At 50.2% G+C, this 23889-nt stretch overlaps 2 protein-coding genes across 2 annotated transcripts in view; one reads left to right on the plus strand and one right to left on the minus strand.

Moving 5' to 3' along the window:
- LOC106593939 (formin-like protein 2) overlaps positions 1–11171 on the minus strand; it is a 51733-nt gene extending 40562 nt beyond the window's left edge. Inside the window, 7 exon segments of the mRNA XM_045698029.2 lie at positions 7660–7786; positions 7923–8072; positions 8201–8284; positions 8505–8581; positions 8779–8859; positions 9446–9529; positions 10133–11171. Of these exon segments, the coding sequence (XP_045553985.2) occupies positions 7660–7786; positions 7923–8072; positions 8201–8284; positions 8505–8581; positions 8779–8859; positions 9446–9529; positions 10133–10249 (720 nt within the window). The 5' untranslated portion in view covers positions 10250–11171.
- Positions 11172–16487: 5316 nt separating this feature from the next.
- LOC106593029 (cyclin-dependent kinase 5 activator 1) lies at positions 16488–17970 on the plus strand. Its single transcript, XM_014184373.3, has 2 exons — positions 16488–17287; positions 17362–17970. The coding sequence occupies exons 1-2, from the start codon at positions 16823–16825 to the stop codon at positions 17884–17886; spliced, it is 990 nt and encodes a 329-aa protein (XP_014039848.3). The 5' UTR covers positions 16488–16822; the 3' UTR covers positions 17887–17970.
- Positions 17971–23889: the final 5919 nt, after the last annotated feature.

The following is a 23889-nucleotide window of genomic DNA, read 5'->3' on the forward strand; positions in this document are numbered from 1 at the left end:
AGATAGGAGGGGTTAAGAGAGAGAGGGAGAAGTAGGAGGGGTTGAGAGAGGGAGGGAGAGATAGGAGGGGTTAAGAGAGAGAGGGAGAGATAGGAGGGGTTAAGAGAGAGAGAGGGAGAGGGAGAGGTAGGAGGGGTTAAGAGAGAGAGAGGGAGAGATAGGAGGGGTTAAGAGAGAGAGGGAGAGGTAGGAGGGGTTAAGAGAGAGAGAGGGAGAGATAGGAGGGGTTAAGAGAGAGAGAAGGAGAGATAGGAGGGGTTAAGAGAGAGAGGGAGAGATAGGAGGGGTTAGAGAGAGAGGGAGAGATAGGAGGGGTTAAGAGAGAGAGAGGGAGAGATAGGAGGGGTTAAGAGAGAGAGGGAGAGATAGGAGGGGTTGAGAGAGAGAGGGAGAGATAGGAGGGGTTAAGAGAGAGAGAGGGAGAGATAGGAGGGGTTGAGAGAGAGAGGGAGAGGTAGGAGGGGTTAAGAGAGAGAGAGGGAGAGATAGGAGGGGTTAAGAGAGAGAGAGGGAGAGATAGGAGGGGTTAAGAGAGAGAGAGGGAGAGGTAGGAGGGGTTAAGAGAGAGAGAAGGAGAGGTAGGAGGGGTTAAGAGAGAGAGAGGGAGAGGTAGGAGGGGTTAAGAGAGAGAGAGGGAGGGAGAGATAGGAGGGGTTAAGAGAGAGAGAGGGAGGGAGAGATAGGAGCGGTTAAGAGAGAGGGAGGGAGAGATAGGAGGGGTTAAGAGAGAGGGAGGGAGAGATAGGAGGGGTTAAGAGAGAGAGAGGGAGAGATAGGAGGGGTTAAGAGAGAGAGAGGGAGACGTAGGAGGGGTTAAGAGAGAGATAGGAGGGGTTAAGAGAGAGGGAGGGAGAGATAGGAGGGGTTAAGAGAGAGAGGGAGGGAGAGATAGGAGGGGTTAAGAGAGAGAGAGGGAGGGAGAGATAGGAGCGGTTAAGAGATAGGGAGGGAGAGATAGGAGGGGTTAAGAGAGAGGGAGGGAGAGAAAGGAGGGGTTAAGAGAGAGAGAGGGAGAGATAGGAGGGGTTAAGAGAGAGAGAGGGAGACGTAGGAGGGGTTAAGAGAGAGATAGGAGGGGTTAAGAGAGAGAGAGAGGGAGATATAGGAGGGGTTAAGAGAGAGAGAGACAGGAGGGGTTAAGAGAGAGAGAGGGAGAGATAGGAGGGGTTGAGAGAGAGAGGGAGAGATAGGAGGGGTTAAGAGAGAGAGGGAGAGATAGGAGGGGTTAAGAGAGAGAGAGGGAGAGATAGGAGGGGTTAAGAGAGAGGGAGGGAGAGATAGGAGGGGTTAAGAGAGAGAGGGAGAGAAAGGAGGGGTTAAGAGAGAGAGGGAGAGGTAGGAGGGGTTAAGAGAGAGAGAGGGAGAGGTAGGAGGGCTTGAGAGAGAGAGAGGGGAGAGATAGGAGGGGTTAAGAGAGAGAGGGGAGAGATAGGAGGGGTTAAGAGAGAGAGAGGGAGGGAGAGATAGGAGGGGTTAAGAGAGAGGGAGGGAGAGATAGGAGGGGTTAAGAGAGAGAGGGAGAGATAGGAGGGGTTAAGAGAGAGAGGGAGAGATAGGAGGGGTTAAGAGAGAGAGAGGGAGGGAGAGATAGGAGGGGTTAAGAGAGAGGGAGGGAGAGATAGGAGGGGTTAAGAGAGAGAGGGGGAGAGATAGGAGGGGTTAAGAGAGAGAGAGGGAGAGGTAGGAGGGCTTGAGAGAGAGAGGGAGAGATAGGAGGGGTTAAGAGAGAGGGAGGGAGAGATAGGAGGGGTTAAGAGAGAGAGAGGGAGGGAGAGATAGGAGTGGTTAAGAGAGAGGGAGGGAGAGATAGGAGGGGTTAAGAGAGAGGGAGGGAGAGATAGGAGGGGTTAAGAGAGAGAGAGGGAGAGATAGGAGGGGTTAAGAGAGAGAGAGGGAGACGTAGGAGGGGTTAACAGAGAGAGAAGGAGAGATAGGAGGGGTTAAGAGAGAGAGGGAGAGATAGGAGGGGTTGAGAGAGAGAGGGAGAGATAGGAGGGGTTAAGAGAGAGAGAGGGAGAGATAGGAGGGGTTAAGAGAGAGAGGGAGAGATAGGAGGGGTTGAGAGAGAGAGGGAGAGATAGGAGGGGTTAAGAGAGAGAGAGGGAGAGATAGGAGGGGTTGAGAGAGAGAGGGAGAGGTAGGAGGGGTTAAGAGAGAGAGAGGGAGAGATAGGAGGGGTTAAGAGAGAGAGAGGGAGAGATAGGAGGGGTTAAGAGAGAGAGAGGGAGAGGTAGGAGGGGTTAAGAGAGAGAGAAGGAGAGGTAGGAGGGGTTAAGAGAGAGAGAGGGAGAGGTAGGAGGGGTTAAGAGAGAGAGAGGGAGGGAGAGATAGGAGGGGTTAAGAGAGAGAGAGGAGGGAGAGATAGGAGCGGTTAAGAGAGAGGGAGGGAGAGATAGGAGGGGTTAAGAGAGAGGGAGGGAGAGATAGGAGGGGTTAAGAGAGAGAGAGGGAGAGATAGGAGGGGTTAAGAGAGAGAGAGGGAGACGTAGGAGGGGTTAAGAGAGAGATAGGAGGGGTTAAGAGAGAGGGAGGGAGAGATAGGAGGGGTTAAGAGAGAGGGGGAGGGAGAGATAGGAGGGGTTAAGAGAGAGAGAGGGAGGGAGAGATAGGAGCGGTTAAGAGATAGGGAGGGAGAGATAGGAGGGGTTAAGAGAGAGGGAGGGAGAGAAAGGAGGGGTTAAGAGAGAGAGAGGGAGAGATAGGAGGGGTTAAGAGAGAGAGAGGGAGACGTAGGAGGGGTTAAGAGAGAGATAGGAGGGGTTAAGAGAGAGAGAGAGGGAGATATAGGAGGGGTTAAGAGAGAGAGAGACAGGAGGGGTTAAGAGAGAGAGAGGGAGAGATAGGAGGGGTTGAGAGAGAGAGGGAGAGATAGGAGGGGTTAAGAGAGAGAGGGAGAGAGAGGAGGGGTTAAGAGAGAGAGAGGGAGAGATAGGAGGGGTTAAGAGAGAGGGAGGGAGAGATAGGAGGGGTTAAGAGAGAGAGGGAGAGAAAGGAGGGGTTAAGAGAGAGAGGGAGAGGTAGGAGGGGTTAAGAGAGAGAGAGGGAGAGGTAGGAGGGCTTGAGAGAGAGAGAGGGAGAGATAGGAGGGGTTAAGAGAGAGAGGGGAGAGATAGGAGGGGTTAAGAGAGAGAGAGGGAGGGAGAGATAGGAGGGGTTAAGAGAGAGGGAGGGAGAGATAGGAGGGGTTAAGAGAGAGAGGGAGAGATAGGAGGGGTTAAGAGAGAGAGGGAGAGATAGGAGGGGTTAAGAGAGAGAGAGGGAGGGAGAGATAGGAGGGGTTAAGAGAGAGGGAGGGAGAGATAGGAGGGGTTAAGAGAGAGGGAGGGAGAGATAGGAGGGGTTAAGAGAGAGAGAGGGAGAGATAGGAGGGGTTAAGAGAGAGAGAGGGAGACGTAGGAGGGGTTGAGAGAGAGAGGGAGAGATAGGAGGGGTTAAGAGAGAAAGAGGGAGAGATAGGAGGGGTTAAGAGAGAGGTAGGGAGAGATAGGAGGGGTTAAGAGAGAGAGGGAGAGATAGGAGGGGTTGAGAGAGAGAGGGAGAGATAGGAGGGGTTAAGAGAGAGAGAGGGAGAGATAGGAGGGGTTAAGAGAGAGGGAGGGAGAGAGAGATAGGAGGGGTTAAGAGAGATAGAAGGGATTAAGAGAGAGAGAGGGAGGGAGAAATAGGAGGGGTTAAGAGAGATGGAGGGAGAGATAGGAGGGGTTGAGAGAGAGAGAGGGAGACGTAGGAGGGGTTAAGAGAGAGAGAGATAGGAGGGGTTAAGAGAGAGAGAGGGAGAGATAGGAGGGGTTAAGAGAGAGAGAGATAGGAGGGGTTAAGAGAGAGGGAGGGAGAGACAGGAGGGGTTAAGAGAGAGGGAGAGATAGGAGGGGTTAAGAGAGAGAGAGGAGGGAGAGATAGGAGGGGTTAAGAGAGAGGGAGGGAGAGATAGGAGGGGTTAAGAGAGAGAGGGAGAGATAGGAGGGGTTAAGAGAGAGGGAGGGAGAGATAGGAGGGGTTAAGAGAGAGAGAGGAGGGAGAGATAGGAGTGGTTAAGAGAGAGGGAGGGAGAGATAGGAGGGGTTAAGAGAGAGGGAGGGAGAGATAGGAGGGGTTAAGAGAGAGAGAGGGAGAGATAGGAGGGGTTAAGAGAGAGAGAGGGAGACGTAGGAGGGGTTAACAGAGAGATAGGAGGGGTTAAGAGAGAGAGAGGGAGATATAGGAGGGGTTAAGAGAGAGAGAGAGAGAGAGAGAGATAGGAGGGGTTAAGAGAGAGGGAGGGAGAGATTTGAGGGGTTAAGAGAGAGAGAGGGAGAGATAGGAGGGGTTGAGAGAGAGAGGGAGAGATAGGAGGGGTTAAGAGAGAAAGAGGGAGAGATAGGAGGGGTTAAGAGAGAGGGAGGGAGAGATAGGAGGGGTTAAGAGAGAGAGGGAGAGATAGGAGGGGTTGAGAGAGAGAGGGAGAGATAGGAGGGGTTAAGAGAGAGAGAGGGAGAGATAGGAGGGGTTAAGAGAGAGGGAGGGAGAGAGAGATAGGATAGGTTAAGAGAGATAGAAGGGATTAAGAGAGAGAGAGGGAGGGAGAAATAGGAGGGGTTAAGAGAGATGGAGGGAGAGATAGGAGGGGTTGAGAGAGAGAGAGGGAGACGTAGGAGGGGTTAAGAGAGAGAGAGATAGGAGGGGTTAAGAGAGAGAGAGGGAGAGATAGGAGGGGTTAAGAGAGAGAGAGATAGGAGGGGTTAAGAGAGAGGGAGGGAGAGACAGGAGGGGTTAAGAGAGAGGGAGAGATAGGAGGGGTTAAGAGAGAGAGAGGGAGAGGTAGGAGGGGTTAAGAGAGAGAGAGGGAGAGATAGGAGGGGTTAAGAGAGAGAGGGAGAGGTAGGAGGGGTTAAGAGAGAGGGAGGGAGAGATAGGAGGGGTTAAGAGAGACAGGGAGAGATAGGAGGGGTTAAGAGAGAGAGAGGGAGAGGGAGAGGTAGGAGGGGTTAAGAGAGAAAGAGGGAGAGATAGGAGGGGTTAAGAGAGAGAGGGAGAGGTAGGAGGGGTTAAGAGAGAGAGAGGGAGAGATAGGAGGGGTTAAGAGAGAGAGAAGGAGAGATAGGAGGGGTTAAGAGAGAGAGGGAGAGATAGGAGGGGTTGAGAGAGAGAGGGAGAGATAGGAGGGGTTAAGAGAGAGAGAGGGAGAGATAGGAGGGGTTAAGAGAGAGAGGGAGGGAGAGATAGGAGGGGTTAAGAGAGAGGGAGGGAGAGATAGGAGGGGTTAAGAGAGAGGGAGGGAGAGATAGGAGGGGTTAAGAGAGAGAGAGGGAGAGATAGGAGGGGTTAAGAGAGAGAGAGGGAGACGTAGGAGGGGTTAAGAGAGAGATAGGAGGGGTTAAGAGAGAGAGAGAGAGAGATAGGAGGGGTTAAGAGAGAGAGAGGGAGAGATAGGAGGGGTTGAGAGAGAGAGGGAGAGATAGGAGGGGTTAAGAGAGAGAGAGGGAGAATAGGAGGGGTTAAGAGAGAGAGAGGGAGAGATAGGAGGGGTTAAGAGAGAGGGAGGGAGAGATAGGAGGGGTTAAGAGAGAGAGGGAGAGAAAGGAGGGGTTAAGAGAGAGAGGGAGAGGTAGGAGGGGTTAAGAGAGAGAGGGAGAGATAGGAAGGGTTGAGAGAGAGAGGGAGAGATAGGAGGGGTTAAGAGAGAGAGAGGGAGAGGTAGGAGGGCTTGAGAGAGAGAGAGGGAGAGATAGGAGGGGTTAAGAGAGAGAGGGGAGAGATAGGAGGGGTTAAGAGAGAGAGATGGAGGGAGAGATAGGAGGGGTTAAGAGAGAGGGAGGGAGAGATAGGAGGGGTTAAGAGAGAGAGGGAGAGATAGGAGGGGTTAAGAGAGAGAGGGAGAGATAGGAGGGGTTAAGAGAGAGAGGGAGGGAGAGATAGGAGGGGTTAAGAGAGAGGGAGGGAGAGATAGGAGGGGTTAAGAGAGAGAGGGGGAGAGATAGGAGGGGTTAAGAGAGAGAGAGGGAGAGGTAGGAGGGCTTGAGAGAGAGAGGGAGAGATAGGAGGGGTTAAGAGAGAGGGAGGGAGAGATAGGAGGGGTTAAGAGAGAGAGGGAGGGAGAGATAGGAGGGGTTAAGAGAGAGAGGGAGGGAGAGATAGGAGCGGTTAAGAGAGAGGGAGGGAGAGATAGGAGGGGTTAAGAGAGAGGGAGGGAGAGATAGGAGGGGTTAAGAGAGAGAGAGGGAGAGATAGGAGGGGTTAAGAGAGAGAGAGGGAGACGTAGGAGGGGTTAAGAGAGAGATAGGAGGGGTTAAGAGAGAGAGAGAGGGAGATATAGGAGGGTTAAGAGAGAGAGAGAGATAGGAGGGGTTAAGAGAGAGGGAGGGAGAGATAGGAGGGGTTAAGAGAGAGAGAGGAGAGATAGGAGGGGTTGAGAGAGAGAGGGAGAGATAGGAGGGGTTAAGAGAGAGAGAGGGAGAGATAGGAGGGGTTAAGAGAGAGAGAGGGAGAGATAGGAGGGGTTAAGAGAGAGGGAGGGAGAGATAGGAGGGGTTAAGATAGAGAGGGAGAGATAGGAGGGGTTGAGAGAGAGAGGGAGAGATAGGAGGGGTTAAGAGAGAGAGAGGAGAGATAGGAGGGGTTAAGAGAGAGAGAGGGAGAGATAGGAGGGGTTAAGAGAGAGAGAGATAGGAGGGGTTAAGAGAGAGGGAGGGAGAGACAGGAGGGGTTAAGAGAGAGAGGGAGAGATAGGAGGGGTTAAGAGAGAGAGAGGAGAGGTAGGAGGGGTTAAGAGAGAGAGGGAGAGATAGGAGGGGTTAAGAGAGAGAGGGAGAAGTAGGAGGGGTTAAGAGAGAGGGAGGGAGAGATAGGAGGGGTTAAGAGAGAGAGGGAGAGATAGGAGGGGTTAAGAGAGAGAGAGGGAGAGATAGGAGGGGTTAAGAGAGAGAGAAGGAGAGATAGGAGGGGTTAAGAGAGAGAGGGAGAGATAGGAGGGGTTGAGAGAGAGAGGGAGAGATAGGAGGGGTTAAGAGAGAGAGAGGGAGAGATAGGAGGGTTTAAGAGAGAGAGGGAGAGATAGGAGGGGTTGAGAGAGAGAGGGAGAGATAGGAGGGGTTAAGAGAGAGAGAGGGAGAGATAGGAGGGGTTAAGAGAGAGAGGGAGAGATAGGAGGGGTTGAGAGAGAGAGGGAGACATAGGAGGGGTTAAGAGAGTGAGAGGGAGGGGTAGGAGGGGTTAAGAGAGAGAGGGAGAGATAGGAGGTGTTAAGAGAGAGAGGGAGAGGTAGGAGGGGTTAAGAGAGAGAGAGGGAGAGATAGGAGGGGTTAAGAGAGAGAGAGGGAGAGATAGGAGGGGTTAAGAGAGAGAGAGGGAGAGGTAGGAGGGGTTAAGAGAGAGAGAAGGAGAGGTAGGAGGGGTTAAGAGAGAGAGAGGGAGAGGTAGGAGGGGTTAAGAGAGAGAGAAGGAGAGGTATGAGGTGTTGAGAGAGAGAAGGAGAGGTAGGAGGGGGTTGAGAGAGAGAGGGAGAGGTAGGAGGGATTAAGAGAGAGAGAGAGAGGGGAGAGATAGGAGGGGTTAAGAGAGAGATAGGAGGGGTTAAGAGAGAGAGAGAGAGAGATATAGGAGGGGTTAAGAGAGAGAGAGAGGGAGAGATAGGTGAGAAGGAGACAGAGAAGCAAGATGAGAGGAGACAGATGTGTAGTTCACCTGGTAGTTCATAATGGCTCTGAGACACATCACACACACGTGAACGTCGTCCTTCTTACACACCAAGCGGGAGTTCTTCAGTGTCTTCCTACTGGGCAGTGTGTTAGACCTGGACACCAGCGCTGACCTGACACAGTCAGCATACAATAAACACAGGATTAACACCGCAACTTGGTGTGTGTGTGTGTTAACTGATGGATTGGCATAGAAATGTGTGGGTTTGGGTGTGTGTGTGTTTGGGTGTGTGTGTGTGTGTGTGTTACCCGATAGAGTGGCGTGCGGAGCGCGGTATGTTGTTGCCACTGGAGGGGGAGGGCAGGTTGCTGTCTCCATGGAGATCTTCTATAGAACGACTCCAGGGAGAATCTACAGCTCTCTCCTCAGTACTGGCCTCTGATACCTCCCCATCAAACCTACACACACACACACACACGCACGCACACACACACACACACGCACACACACACACACACATGTGACTCAACAGAACACACGCGTATGGGAAAAGTGGCCCCCCACACACACAGTCACACACACTCACGTGACCGCGTACTGAGCGAAGGAGAGGTACTCTACTAGGACATCTAGGCCCTGATTCTCCTCGTTGAGAAACTCCCTCACCCACCTGGAGACAGAGGAACATTAGGATTTATCATCCCACAAATCATTCACTGTTCAATATCTAGCAGTATCACAGCAATCACTAAACCCCTATTCAGCTCGTCCCCCTCTCTGAGTCAGAATGGTTAGGAACTGAGTCAATGTCAACGTGATTCTGATTCGGTTCAGATTCATTTTGATCCAGGACTCTCTTTGCATGTGATTGGCTGCGGCCTGTGACTCACCCGATGTGATTGGTCCGTAGTGAGATCTCCAGTTCTCTGAGCACCTGAGTCGACTCCTGGACTCTCCGACGGAATTTCTGACGACAGTAGGGTTACGGTTATTCTGGTATTCCCTCAAAATAATTTCCTGTCTGCTGGTTTGGGAAATGATGGAATTCTAAATGGTATCTAGCCAACAGTGTCAAGTTGAGGAACTAATATCCCAGCGTGTGTTACCATATTGTTACTATGATATTACTGGCTCTGCTACCATGGTGACGTGGCTGTCACTCACCTTGCGTGTGACGGCCGGGTCAAGGAATCCTCTCAGCTTCTGGATGTAGGTGTGAGGAGGGTTCTTCACCTGGAACCGTTCCTACAACACACACACACACACACGCACACGCACGCACGCACGCACGCACACTCACACACACACACACACACACACACACACACACACACGCACACACGCACACACACACACACACACACACCCAGGCACACACACACAAGCAATGGTTACACACTTGCCTTTCACACTGGCCAAGGAGATGCTGAATAACTGAAGGAACCATGCTGTTGTTGCAGCGCTGAAGGGACTGGACTGGTGTACCAGCCTTCCAATGGGCTTAGGGGAGCTTCCTCCATGTAGCTTACACCTATCCAGTTCCTTCAGCTCTACTAACATAGAAGAGGGACAGAGCTTCCTCCCTATAGCTTACACCTATCCAGTTCCTTCAGCTCTACTAACATAGAAGAGGGACAGAGCTTCCTCCCTATAGCTTACACCTATCCAGTTCCTTCAGCTCTACTAACATAGAAGAGGGACAGAGCTTCCTCCCTATAGCTTACACCTATCCAGTTCCTTCAGCTCTACTAACATAGAAGAGGGACAGTGCTAGGGGTCATTATCAGACCAGGCTGTTCTTTGGCCAATCAAAGATGACCTTCTGTCTCACCTGATCACATATCAGCTCCCACTTCTTCTCGTTGTCGTAGCAACGGAGCAGACGCACCTTATCAGGGGGCAGGTTCATAGAGTTCTGAGAGACAGAGAGAGAGAGAGAGAGAGAGAGAGAGAGAGACAGAGAGAGAGAGAGAGAGAGAGAGAGAGAGAGACAGAGAGAGAGAGAGAGAGACAGAGAGAGAGAGAGAGAGAGAAGAATTCAAAGATGGATAAAGAGAAGGAGAGAGAGACAGAGCGAGACAGAGGAAGAGAAAGATAAAGAGAGAGAGAGGGGGGATATTAAACTAATGAAGTACACATGTAGACAGAGACATGAACATGCATGAACAGTGAATTAAACATGAGTATGTGTGATATGAAAGACTCTTACTGACACACAGTGAATGAAATATGGCAGTGTATCGGGGAGAGGCAACGCGTTGCATATGCAGGGACAGAGATGGTATTCACAACAACACTCATCGATTCTAACCAGTCAGCCATAATGGGTTAGGGTACACACTCCACACACACACTCAACACTCATACATACACACACATGCAATGTATGAGCGTGTGTATGTGAGCATGTGTGCGTTTCATGTGTGTGTGTGTGTGTGTGTGTGTGTGTGTGTGTGTGTGTGTGTGTGTGTGTGTGTGTGTGTGTGTGTGTGTGTGTGTGTGTGTGTGTGTCACCTACCAGTGCAATGGAGAACCTCTCTTCCAGCTCAGCAGGATCAGGCATGGGCAGCTTGACAGGAGCAGCCCTGGCCCTGATGACAGCTAGCTGAGACTCCATACTCTCTGTGTTCCCCATGGCTCACACACACACACCCTTACACCAGCAACTCACACACCCTCACACACCCCTCCCCATCAAATCAGACAAACACACCCCTCACAGTCACCACACACACAAGCACACCCGCTCACATACAATCACACCCCTAAACGTCAAATCACACACACAAACACACACAGACAATAGTCTCTCTGCAGTCAGTCAGATACAGGCAACGCCTCCTGTAATTCGGGAATACTGTTCGGGTTTTTCTCCCTAGTGAGACACAGTCTGAACGACGGAATGACCGACAGACTCACGCACGGCGGCACGAGATCAGAGAGATGCGGTAAACCGAAGGCGCGTGTCTACCGAGGGGCCGTGTCTATCCTCCATCCGTTCATCTTTTGTCCTCCTTTCTTCTCATCGCCGACGACGGAACGGCGCACGCACCATTTATCCGAATCCAGCTGAGACCGAAGTCCCACTGTCCGTCTCGCGCTAAATCTGCATCCCTTCCCGGTTCACTGTGTATCCTCGGTAATGGGTATGATGATGCTGATAAACGAACCGGGCGTCCCTGGTGTGTGTGTGAGCGAGCAGGCTACTTTATCCGCCCCCTCCTCCACAGGCGACAAAAGCGAGAGTTCAGCCTCCACGCACGCTTTCTCCCCCCCGCAACGACCCCCACTTTCTAGCCGACACACAATGAGCCTTCTGCCGCTTCGCTCTCCTCGCCTCCCGCCCCCCTGCAGCGCACAGCCCACAGCCGTGAACGAGACGCGAGGGGGAGGGGTACTCGGATAACGTCTACCCCTAGACACTGATCTAGAGTCAGTTTTACGTGTGACCCAGTAATAATTGAGGTTAGAATTTGGGGAGGATAAACTGATCCTATCATATTTTGGGCAATCTCTACCCAGAGCAGAGGGATGAGAGGCTGTGTTTTGTTCTGATGCATCCTGGTAGTTAGAGTCATAATCGTTTAACGACGAGCTATCTATCTCACAGATGCTCTTTGTCCAGACTTCTGACCCCTCCTTTATTAGGTCCATTTCTATGAATAGGCCTGGCCTATTGGCCTATAACGGTCCTGCTGATTTCTCACCCATATTCTACCTTTCTGGCGTAGGCTGTTATTTTTAGAGGCAGTCTAAGCCTACTATTGCCACTACACATGTTTACTTAAATCCTGGCTTTCAGAGAGAAATTAAATGAGTGGATTCATTCATAATTAGGCCTTAAACGACGCTAGTGGCTTTGGTATTGAGTTATTTTGGGGTCAGATGGCTACGGCCAAGATATGCGTATAGCAAAACCTTAAAGTACGGCCTACTAGACCCACAAGTATAAACACAGTTTTATTCATAATACAATTTAAAATACATAGATCCAATACATATAAAATACAGGCCTTCATTTTAATTACAAACATTTGTGGTCAGTAGGCTACAAATCCCCAACATCTCGGCCTATATCTCTTATAGTCAGGGGTTTGCAAATGAAAAAGTCAGCAGAAACGTATTCAGGGCCTGTAGTATCATATCATCCTGAATCCACGCCTGCTAAGCCGCCTTTGTCCCCGTTTCTGACGGATATCTGAACAGATGGGGCATTCACCATCACGGTGTGCGCAGGACCTCTTGTGGACAACACGTGTATTACATCTACCTGGGACGATTGGGTCAGCGAGAAATAGATATTTGCTTAGCAATGGAAGTGCAATACCAGGCACGAGCCACAGGGTGGCTGCCATAAATGGCCCCCCTGTTAGCTGGGTGAGTATTTGGAAAGAGCAAAATGATGATGAAAGTGTCATAAAGGCTGCATTGGCCATAAAGCCATGCAGTAGGAGGGGGTGTCGTGATGCAGAGCTCTGCTCTGTGGAGGGACGGTTGCCTCTGGTTGGCTCTCACAGCTCACACGCCTCTCTCTGCATCCCAAATCTCCACTTTTCTCCCAGAAGTGTGAGCCCCTCCCCACACATTTAAAAGCATTTGATTGACTCTCACAGCTAACACACCTCTCTCCCTCAGTCCCAAATCTCCACCTTTTTCTCCAAAGTGTGCAGCCCTTCCCAGACGTTCAACACATTGAATTGATGTAAACATGGGCAACTAGAGGGAGTTCCCACCATGTCTCTTTTACCTTTTCATTCCACCAAGGAATTAAAAGGTAAAGGTACACATATTGGTCGAACTAATTAACACCTGGGCAGAAGGGTAGAACCAGTTGAACACAAATGAGGGAGAGGGGAGGAAAAAGAAGGAGGAAGGAGGAGGAGGGTGAGAGAATGGATGGATGGGATGGATGGATGGATGGATGGGGTAATGAGCAAACAGAGATGGAGGGGAGGAGAGCGAGTGGAATATAACAGGAGGGAGGGAGGGAGGGGTTGAAGGAGAAAGGAGATAGAAGCAGTTATGTCCACCACCAGACTCTTTTTCCCTTCCACTCATCCACCATATCCGCCTCTTCCTATCCTCCTCTTCCTAGCCTCCTCTTCCTATCCTCCTCTTCCTATCCTCCTCTTCCTAGCCTCCTCTTCCTAGCCTCCTCTTCCTATCCTCCTCTTCCTATCCTCCTCTTCCTATCCTCCTCTTCCTATCATCCTCTTCCTAGCCTCCTCTTCCTAGCCTCCTCTTCCTATCCTCCTCTTCCTAGCCTCCTCTTCCTAGCCTCCTCTTCCTATCCTCCTCTTCCTATCCTCCTCTTCCTATCCTCCTCTTCCTATCCTCCTCTTCCTAGCCTCCTCTTCCTATCCTCCTCTTCCTATCCTCCTCTTCCTAGCCTCCTCTTCCTAGCCTCCTCTTCCTATCCTCCTCTTCCTATCCTCCTCTTCCTATCATCCTCTTCCTAGCCTCCTCTTCCTATCCTCCTCTTCCTATCATCCTCTTCCTATCCTCCTCTTCCTATCCTCCTCTTCCTATCCTCCTCTTCCTATCCTCCTCTTCCTATCCACCTCACCCTATCCTCCTCTTCCTATCCACCTCACCCTATCCTCCTCTTCCTATCCTCCTCTTCCTATCCTCCTCTTCCCTATCCTCCTCTTCCTATCCTCCTCTTCCTATCCTCCTCTTCCTATCCGCCTCTTCCTATCCTCCTCTTCCCTATCCTCCTCTTCCTATCCTCCTCTTCCTATCCGCCTCTTCCTATCCTCCTCTTCCCTATCCTCCTCTTCCTATCCTCCTCTTCCTATCCTCCTCTTCCTATCCTCCTCTTCCTATCCACCTCACCCTATCCTCCTCTACCCTATCCTCCCCTTCCTATCCTCCTCTTCCTATCCTCCTTTTCCTATCCACCTCACCCCTATCCTCCTCTACCCTATCCTCCTCTACCCTATCCTCCTCTTCCTATCCTCCTCTCCCTATCCTCCTCTTCCCTATCCTCCTCTCCCCTATCCTCCTCACCCCTATCCTCCTCTACCCTATCCTCCTCTTCCTATCCTCCTCTCCCTATCCTCCTCTTCCCTATCCTCCTCACCCCTATCCTCCTCTTCCTATCCTCCTCTTCCTATCCTCCTCTCCCTATCCTCCTCTTCCTATCCTCCTCTTCCTATCCTCCTCTTCCTATCCTCCTCTTCCTATCCTCCTCTCCCTATCCTCCTCTTCCCTATCCTCCTCACCCCTATCCTCCTCTTCCTATCTTCCTCTTCCTATCCTCCTCTTCCTATCCTCCTCTTCCTATCCTCCTCTTCCTATCCTCCTCTTCCTATCCACCTCACCCCTATCCTCCTCTACCCTATCCTCCTCTTCCTATCCTCCTCTTTCTATCCTCCTCTTCCTATCCTCCTCTTCCTATCCACCTCACCCCTATCCTCCTCTACCCTATCCTCCTCTTCCTATCCTCCTCTTCCTATCCTCCTCTTCCTATCCTCCTCTTCCTATCCTCCCCTTCCCTCTTCTCCTCTCCCTATCCTCCTCTTCCCTATCCTCCTCTCCCCTATCCTCCTCTACCCTATCCTCCTCTACCCTATCCTCCTCTTCCTATCCTCCTCTTCCCTATCCTCCTCTCCCCTATCCTCCTCACCCCTATCCTCCTCACCCCATCCTCCTCTTCCCTATCCTCCTCATCCCTATCCTACTCACCCCTATCCGCCTCTTCTCTATCCTCGTCACCCCTATCCTCCTCTTCTCTATCCTCCTCACCCCTATCCTCCTCTTCCTATCCTCCTCTTCCTATCCTCCTCTTCCCTATCCTCCTCACCCCTATCCTCCTCACCCCTATCCTCCTCTTCTCTATCCTCCTCACCCCTATCCTCCTCTTCTCTATCCTCCTCACCCCTATCCTCCTCACCCCTATCCTCCTCTTCTCTATCCTCGTCACCCCTATCCTCCTCTTCCTATCCTCCTCTCCCTATCCTCCTCTTCCCTATCCTCCTCTTCCTATCCACCTCACCCCTATCCTCCTCTTCCTATCCTCCTCTCCCTATCCTCCTCTTCCTATCCTCCTCTTCCTATCCTCCTCTTCCCTATCCTCCTCACCCCTATCCTCCTCTTCTCTATCCTCGTCACCCCTATCCTCCTCTTCCTATCCTCCTCTTCCCTATCCTCCTCTTCCTATCCTCCTCTTCCTATCCACCTCACCCCTATCCTCCTCTACCCTATCCTCCTCTTCCTATCCTCCTCTTTCTATCCTCCTCTTCCTATCCTCCTCTTCCTATCCTCCTCACCCCTATCCTCCCCTTCTCTATCCTCCTCACCCCTATCCTCCTCACCCCTATCCTCCTCTTCTCTATCCTCGTCACCCCTATCCTCCTCTTCTCTATCCTCCTCACCCCTATCCTCCTCTTCCTATCCTCCTCTTCCTATCCTCCTCTTCCCTATCCTCCTCTTCCTATCCTCCTCTCCCTATCCTCCTCTTCCCTATCCTCCTCACCCCTATCCTCCTCACCCCTATCCTCCTCTTCCCTATCCTCCTCTCCCCTATCCTCCTCTACCCTATCCTCCTCACCCCTATCCTCCTCTTCTCTATCCTCCTCACCCCTACCCTCCTCTTCCTATCCTCCTCTACCCTATCCTCCTCACCCCTATCCTCCTCTTCTCTATCCTCCTCACCCCTACCCTCCTCTTCCTATCCTCCTCACCCCTATACTCCTCTTCTCTATCCTCCTCACCCCTACCCTCCTCTCCCTATCCTCCTCACCCCTATCCTCCTCACCCTATCCTCCTCTTCTCTATCCTCCTCACCCCTATCCTCCTCTTCTCTATCCTCCTCACCCCTATCCTCCTCACCCCTATCCTCCTCTTCTCTATCCTCCTCACCCCTATCCTCCTCTTCTCTATCCTCCTCACCCCTATCCTCCTCACCCCTATCCTCCTCTTCTCTATCCTCCTCACCCCTATCCTCCTCTACCCTATCCTCCTCTTCCCTATCCTCCTCCCTTATCCTCCTCACCCCAATCCTCCTCACCCCTATCATCCTCTTCCCTATCCTCCTCACCCCTATCCTCCTCTTCCCTATCCTCCTCTTCTCTATCCTCCTCACCCATCCTCCTCTCCCCATCCTCCTCTCCCCCATCCTCCTCACCCCATCCTCCTCTCCCCATCCTCCTCACCTCTATCCTCCTCTTCTCTATCCTCCTCTCCCTATCCTCCTCTTCCCTATCCTCCTCACCCCTATCCTCCTCACCCCTATCCTCTTCCCTATCCTCCTCACCCCTATCCTCCTCACCCCTATCCTCCTCACCCCATCCTCCTCTCCCCATCCTCCTCACCCCTATCCTCCTCTTCCCTATCCTCCTCTTCCCTATCCTCCTCACCCCTATCCTCCTCACCCCTATCCTCCTCTTCTCTATCCTCCTCACCCCTATCCCCCTCTTCCCTATCCTCCTCACCCCTATCCTCCTCATCCCTATCTTCCTCACCCCTATCCTCCTCATCCCTATCTTCCTCTCCCCATCCTCCTCTCCCCTATCCTCCTTTCCTCTCCCCTCTCCTTCCCTCTCACCTATCTGCCTCTCTCTCCATCTGCCTCTCTTCTCTCCCCCTCCTTCCCTCACTCTTCCTCCTGTGAGTCCTTCTCACCTTTCCATCTCTTTCTCTCTCTTTCTCTCTCCCCCATGAACATGTTTTAACAACCAAGCTGGAGATATGGAGGGCAACACACACACGCACGCACGCACGTACACACATGCATACACATTGGTCGAATAAGTTGTCAATCTAAGCACCATCCTCTCTGATTGGATATTTGGAGCTGTAACTCCCGATTAACGCTTTTAAACCGGCAGCATCTCTCGCGCACCTGCAGTTACCGGCCTCTGTCCATTCCAAGAGCTGAGTGCCGCGCGCTGCGCTGCGACAGAAGGAGTGGCACAGCGTGTGTGTGATCGTGATTCGTGAACGTGTGTGATAGAGAGAGGAGAGAGAGAGAGAGAGAGAGAGAGAGAGAGAGAGAGAGAGAGAGAGAGAGAGAAATGTGTGAGTGAATCTCGCGCATATTGCTGGAATCACCGAGCATCACACACCTCTGGACTCTCCGCGGTCAAACCGTCAATGTAGCTGTGTGTGTGAAGTTTAATTAAACTACACGTACACCCCATCGATACGGACTGGAATACAAAGCTCGGGAAGCTCCGTGTGTTGGAAGGCGCTGCGCGCTGCAGACATGGGTACCGTTCTGTCTCTGTCGCCGAGGTCAAGGAAGGCAGCGGGCGGTGTGTGTGTGGACGAGAAACCGGACCTTGCGACCGGCGGGAAACCACAGGAGAAGAGCCTAAAGAAGCGCCACTCGGTGCTGCTCCATGCTCTGACGTGGAAGCGGCTGGTCGCCGCATCAGCCAAAAAGAAGAATGCCAAAAAGGTGAACCCCAAACCCGACCCCAGCCAGGCCAAATCCGACCCCAGCCAGGCCAAATCCGACCCCAGCCAGGCCAAATCCGACCCCTTGGTGGACCAGCTCAACACCGACAACATCAAGAAATCACAACCGTCCAACGGAATACTCGACCGAAAACCGACAGGGCCCAAACCCGGGCCAATTCCTGTGCCTGTTCCTACAGTACCGGACCAGACCCGGCGGCAGACCCAGAATGGACGCTTATTCATCTCCCCTCGGAGGGTGGTGGTGCAGGTGGGTAACGTGTGTGTGTGTGTGTGTGTGTGGTGTGTGTTAAAGCCTAACTGTTTGTGTTGTTCGTCCTCCAGGCGTCCACCGGCGAGCTGCTGAGGTGTCTCTCTGACTTTCTCTGCCGCCGCTGCTTCAAGCTCAAAGAGCTCACTGCCAATGAGGTCATCCTGTGGTTCCGTAACGTGGACCGGGCTCTGTTAGTGCAGGGCTGGCAGGACCAGGGCTTCATCACCCCGGCTAACCTGGTCTTCGTCTACTTGCTCTGCCGAGAGGCCGTGGAGGAAGACACGGTGTCTGAGTACGAGCTGCAGGCGACCTTCCTCACCTGCCTGTACCTGGCCTACTCCTACATGGGCAACGAGATCTCCTACCCGCTCAAGCCGTTCCTGGTGGAGTCCAGCCGGGAGGCCTTCTGGGAGCGGGCCCTTGGTCTCATTGACCGGATGAGCGGGCCAATGCTGAGGATAAACGCAGACCCGCACTACTTTACCGAGGTGTTCCAGGACCTGAAGAACGAGGGAGGGTCAAGGGAGAAGGAGAAGGAGAAGGAGAAGAAGGAGAAGGAGAAAGACGGGAAACGGATAAGCGAGTTGGATCGTTAAGGACTGGACGAAGGGAGGAGAGAGAGAGAGAGAGAGAGAGAGAGAGAGAGAGAGAGAGAGAGAGAGAGAGAGAGAGAGAGAGAGAGAGAGGGGAATTTGGTTTAGGACACGGTCGCGGACACCAGCCACACACCCGCCGGTTGTTTGAGCGGGGATTGAATGTATACGCTTGGTGAACCGGACAAACGCACGACGGGGATTTGATCAGGAACCTGAGTCTGTGGAATCAGGAGGAATCGGTAACACGCCTAGCTTCACCTCGCCCCGTTACCGAACTGTCGTTTCATGTGTTCAGTCAAAGCTCGGGGAATCTAACGGACACTACACAGGACTTTGGGCGGAAAGGGATAGCTATAGTTAACTTTACTGCATGCTGTATAAAAAGTATTCTGATTGTACCGTTATTGTGGCTTTTGAGAATTGAATAGGCTATTATACGGTGGACTAAAGTGATATCTTATAGCGCGTCAGTGTTTTGGGGAAAAATGTATATATTGGTTTCATGAGAGGGGGAAAGACACCGTGCTCTCCAAGGTACTGGGCTCAGTGGCGTGAGAGACGCTGCCTGCCCCCCACCCCCACCCCCTCTGAACGTTGAATGTACTATTTTACCACTTCAAACCAACGGGATTCTTTACCGTTAACACGTGGCAACTGTTACTATGGTATAATAGAACGTTCTGTTTTATATATTGTACATTCAAAAATACAAGTATAAATCGTTACAAACGGTCCCCGTGCCTCCCAGCAATGTTGAATTGAATTGCCTTGTGGTTAATGTGCTCAGGAACATGCAGTATGACGAACGCTGAAAGTTAGCCCTGTATGTAATAATCAGAGGTGTACACTTTATGGACAGCTTTAGTTGTACTAGACCCAGAGCAACGCCATCTCTATGACTGATTATAAGCCTACGACTCTGGAAACCCCTAAAGGCTGGCCAATAGCCTACTACAGTGAAGCAACATGCAGCAGCCGGGCTGGTACTGATGTCTGTGGGCACATAATGTATCCAGCTGTGTTATGGCCTGGTCAACGAGGCTACAGGTTAAACACGAGTCAATCAAAGTTCAGATGAGATAGACCATCAAGCCATGCAGGTCAACACTGCGTTCATACTCAGATTTAGAACATCTATAGACCTATTGCTCAATGGACAAAATCAAGGTTTATTGTTGGGCTTTTTATAGAAAGAAGAACTGGAGTCGTGATCTCAGCGGCAGGCGGTCCTTGGATGAACGCAAGGCCTTCTTGTTGTCGCTGTCCGTGGTGCTGAAACCGCGCTGCAGGGGAGTGTGATGATGTAGCCTACTGGAGTCTAACAGTGATCTCATCTTCACCCTTATCATCTTTTTGATCATCGTCATCATCTCCATCATCATCAACACCACCTTATTCTCCTCCTCATCACCATCTCCATCTGTGCGTGTGTGTTGCCATTCTATGATGACTCATCAGCTCGAGCGCAGAGCTAGAACCCCCAAAATGTGTGAATAAAGGAAGACGGACCACGTGGTGCAGTTTTCCAAGCAGGTGATTGGATGAGTTTTGCTGCAGTCTGATAGAAGTGGCGCTGTGCAGAAGGAGAAGAGAGGAGGGGAGATACTGCGGAGGCGCGAGCCGGGGGAAGGTGGAATTCAACGTTTTCTCTCCAGCCGCTGCTGCATTCCCGTTCCGTCTCCAAGGCAACAACCGAGACAGCAATGTGGATAAGAAAGACAGACAGAGAGAGGAGGGAGAAAGAGAAGGCGAGAGAGACTTTACACCAGCTCACATGGCCATGAAGCAAAAAGATAGAAAAGATAGAAAAGTCGTGTTCTCTAAACCTCCTCAAACTCATATCATCTGTTTCCTGATCAGGCTACAACAAATATGTGTAAAAATAATGCTAATGGTTTGGATTTATACATAGGCTCCTCATCTCCCAAAGAGGCACGCTTCTTCATTTAGCCGATTTTATTCCCACTCGTTTTGTTGGGCGGTTAGGATAGGCGTTTTCTTAATCTTCATAGGTGCAAAAACAATTTCAGTTTCTTTGACGTGATGTAGGCTACTGTTTTTGTCGATTAAGGGGGAAAACCGGTTATGCAACTTCACACCATCAGCACCAGCTTACGGAACACGGGTTACCATGGAGACGCCGCGGAGGCAGCAGGTTCCAAAGAGAAGGAGAGAGGAGAGAGAGAGAGAGAATCAATATTGAATTATTAGCCTACTACAGAGGTGACTTATGGAAAAGATGAACATATCTCATCTGCTCATAATGTAGGCTTACACACACACACACACACACACACACACACACACACACACACACACACACACACACACACACACACACACACACACACACACACACACACACACACAGATTCTAAGGTTTAATACTTGTATTGTTACAATGTCTTACAATTCATTGCATCCAAAGGTGCATAACAGATGACTCCTTCCAATAACAGAGCACAGGCCTAAAAGAGAGAGAGTAATTGTCCAGTGTTTCTAGATTTCTATGAAATATGGCCTATAATTAATGACAATATGAGTGAAATAGTTTTCCTTCCTAAAAGAATGGTAATTAGCTATGTTAAAAATAATATTTTCTGTGTAGGAATGGTGTGGGTTTACCCCAACAACAGAACGGTGTCGCCATATACCGGCCATTAAAAATATTCACACAAGTAGACCACTGATTGGCCAGCTCATCCTCTATGTGTAAATAGCAAGCATTTTTTAAACCAGTCTGTTTGGGATACAAGTTTGAGGTGGGATTTTTAAAGTGTTTTTTTTCCCCCTCCAATTTATGCTTTGGCCACAAATACAAGTATAGGATGAGTCAACAACATTATTTGGGTATGAGTTAACAGAATGTGAACTTCTAAAAGTTAGACTTTCACTGGACAGTTATGTTAACCAGTGTGGCCCAGTGAGCATGTTAGACACAGAAGAAACAGGACACATTCAGCTTTCATCATTATAACAGGTGAGAGGAGGTCAGAGGCCTTATTCGCAAACTATCTCAGAGTAGAAGTGCTGATCCAGGATCAGTGGATTCAATATGATCTAATGAGGCAAAACTCATCCTAGATCAGCACTCCTTCTTTAAAGGTCCAATGCAGCTGTTTTAATCTCTATATCAAATCATTTCTGGGTAAAAATGAAGTACCTTACTGTGATTGTTTTCAATTAAAATGGTCAATAATAAACTAAAATAGAGCAATTTTTCAAGCTAGAATTTAGCTAGGACTGTCTGGGAGTGGTCTGAGTGGTGGGGGGAAACTGAAAACTAGCTGTTATTGGCAGAAAGGTTTGGAACTCTCTTTCTTATTGGTCTATTAACTAAATTACCGCCTGGATCACCAGGCTGGTTGAAACTCCATCCCACCAAAACAGGCTGAAATTTCAGGTCTCTTACGCTAAAATGGCATTATCATAATTTTCACAATTTCACAGTATTATTCCAACCTCATAGTGTGGAAATATATATAAAACACAGGATAATCACATTTTTGACTGTACTGGGCCTTTGAGCAGCTTTATGAATATGGGCCCCAGACTCATAGAAAACACATACTGTATGTAGCATAGCGATGGGCCTTCACAGAGTTTGGAAAACCTTGTTTCATTATAGCCCACTATCATTATACAGGCTGCCATGTTGGCAACACAGGTCACACTTCTGGTAAGAATTAGAATATTTGTCATGGAATGCTAAGTGCTCTGTATCTATGAGCTGATGCCTCCACCTAGTGGTCCTACAAGGAGTCACAGCGTGTGTGTGTGTGTGTGTGACATTAACTAACATAACTATTTAACTAGTCCCTCAACACTTAAAACCTTCAGTCCTTCACCCTCTATAGCAGTTACTCCCATTTCACTGGCAAATGCATCATTTACATGACCTGACCTGATAACATCTGGGCACACACACACAGACACACACACACACACACACACACACACACACACACACACACACACACACACACACACACACACACACACACACACACACACACACCACACACACACACAGTGTTGTTATAATTTTGAGTAAAGTTGTTTTATGTTGTTTGAGTGTTTCAGCGTTGTGTGAGTGTTGTCCTGCTCCCCTGTAAGGTCAGGCTGTTTGAATAGTGTTGTTTGAGTGTTTCAGCGTTGTGTGAGTGTTGTCCTGCTCCCCTGTAAGGTCAGGCTGTTTGAATAGTGTTGTTTGAGTGTTTCAGCGTTGTGTGAGTGTTGTCCTGCTCCCCTGTAAGGTCAGGCTGTTTGAATAGTGTTGTTTGAGTGTTTCAGCGTTGTGTGAGTGTTGTCCTGCTCCCCTGTAAGGTCAGGCTGTTTGAATAGTGAGCAGAGGTGGAAATGACTTGCGCCACCCGTTACCAAGCAACCACATGTTAGCCTGGAAACTAATCTTCCTAAAGAGCAAATGTGAAAAACAGACTCCTGCCACCCAAACTCAGACAGACGGTGTGTTTGTGAGAGAGAGTAGGAGAGAGATGAAAGAGAGAGAGAGACAGAGACCGAGAGAGCGAGAGCCCGAGAGAGAGAGACAGAGACCAAGAGAGTGAGACAGAGAGACAGAGAAAGAGACAGAGAAAGAGACAGAGAAAGAGACAGAGAGACAGGTAGGCCTAAAGCCTCAGGGTTTCTGTTATCTCCTTTCTATCTCATATAAGGGCCAATCAAAAGCATGGAACACAATCTATTTGACAATCAGGAACTCCCAGGGTGTTTGCATGTTTAATTTGTGACACATTTGACTGTCTGTTAAAAGCACACGCCCCTCAGGCAGCAATAGCACCTACCAATGTGCACGCACACACACCCCAGGCAGCAAGTCACCACGCAAGCTCCACCAAGACCCTCTTGACCTGTGTGTGTGTGTGTGTGTCATTATAGGCCTATTATTCATCTTCATTTAAATACATTTTATTAGACTTCATTAAACGTAGTTCGTGGTCAGACACTTGGTCATGTTGGAGAGCTCTCCGCTGTGTCCACCAGGCCGCACGCACGGCCCGTTAATGTTTAACCGATTCCTCCATCAGACGACCCTACTATTACCGTGCCATTTCACCCACACTGTTGGAAGGGACTCGGATCTCCGTGGTAGCATACGTCCCCGGTCCTCGCCTTTCTGCCCACGAGGGAAAATTCAATGTCAATATTTACAAAATAATGAACAGGCACTCAACGGCCATTAGAACCGCTTCCATGCAGATAGTGCCCACCTGCTCAACACAAAGAAAGAAGTAGAAACGTCATTTCAGAGTTTTTCTTTATATGTCTATGCGACAGATATACAGGCCTCTATGCCTGCGTTGGTAGCCTATCTGATCAAAACGGGGCTCTGATCCAATTACTTGTCTCTACGGGAATATTGTAGACCCAGCTAATCTCAAATGAGTGGTCGATGGATTACATGCTTATAGCGCCTTTTCAAATTATATTCACATTTATTTGAACTTCATCCTTTTTCCCGTCTGCTTTGTTTTTTGTTGTTGCTTTGTTTTCACGCAGTAATCCTGCACCTGCTTAACGCGAGCCGAACGAACAAAACGTCATCTTCATCATGTATTGTGCGCGTGGCTCAGCGTGAGGCAGGTGCAGATCTCTCTCCATTTGGAATGGTACTCACCTTCTCGAGAGGGAAACATTTTGGCAAACAGACAGAATAGACTCCATGGGAAAGTCCAGAGACGGAGTAAGGAAGTTGTCATTGGTGATGCACCGGTAGCCTAAAATATATCAAATCAAGTTGAGTTGATGCTGACCAAAAGCGGTTTATTCGATGCTTCAGATGATTTTATTTCGCATAAAGGTATTTCATAAAGCAGATTGTGAAAAGAAAACTTTTGGGCAACATATATAGCCTATCCAATAAGATTCACTTGCCTGCATTGAAGGTGCACAGCTGGCGATGAAGATGCCTTGTTGGTCAGAACAGACAGAGCCGTGATGTCCTCTCTCTCATGGGTGGGTATAGCCTTCAGACCCTGCTCG

The sequence above is a fragment of the Salmo salar genome, chromosome 16 (assembly GCF_965601325.2).
Source record: "Salmo salar chromosome 16, fSalSal1, whole genome shotgun sequence".
NCBI lineage: Eukaryota > Metazoa > Chordata > Actinopteri > Salmoniformes > Salmonidae > Salmo > Salmo salar.

Bases quoted from the DNA above. Each gene is read 5' to 3' on its own strand.
- LOC106593029 (XM_014184373.3), top strand. From the start codon at position 16,823: ATGGGTACCGTTCTGTCTCTGTCGCCGAGGTCAAGGAAGGCAGCGGGC. The intron at 17,288-17,361 runs GTGGGTAACGTG...TTCGTCCTCCAG, and splicing joins CTCGGAGGGTGGTGGTGCAG to GCGTCCACCGGCGAGCTGCT.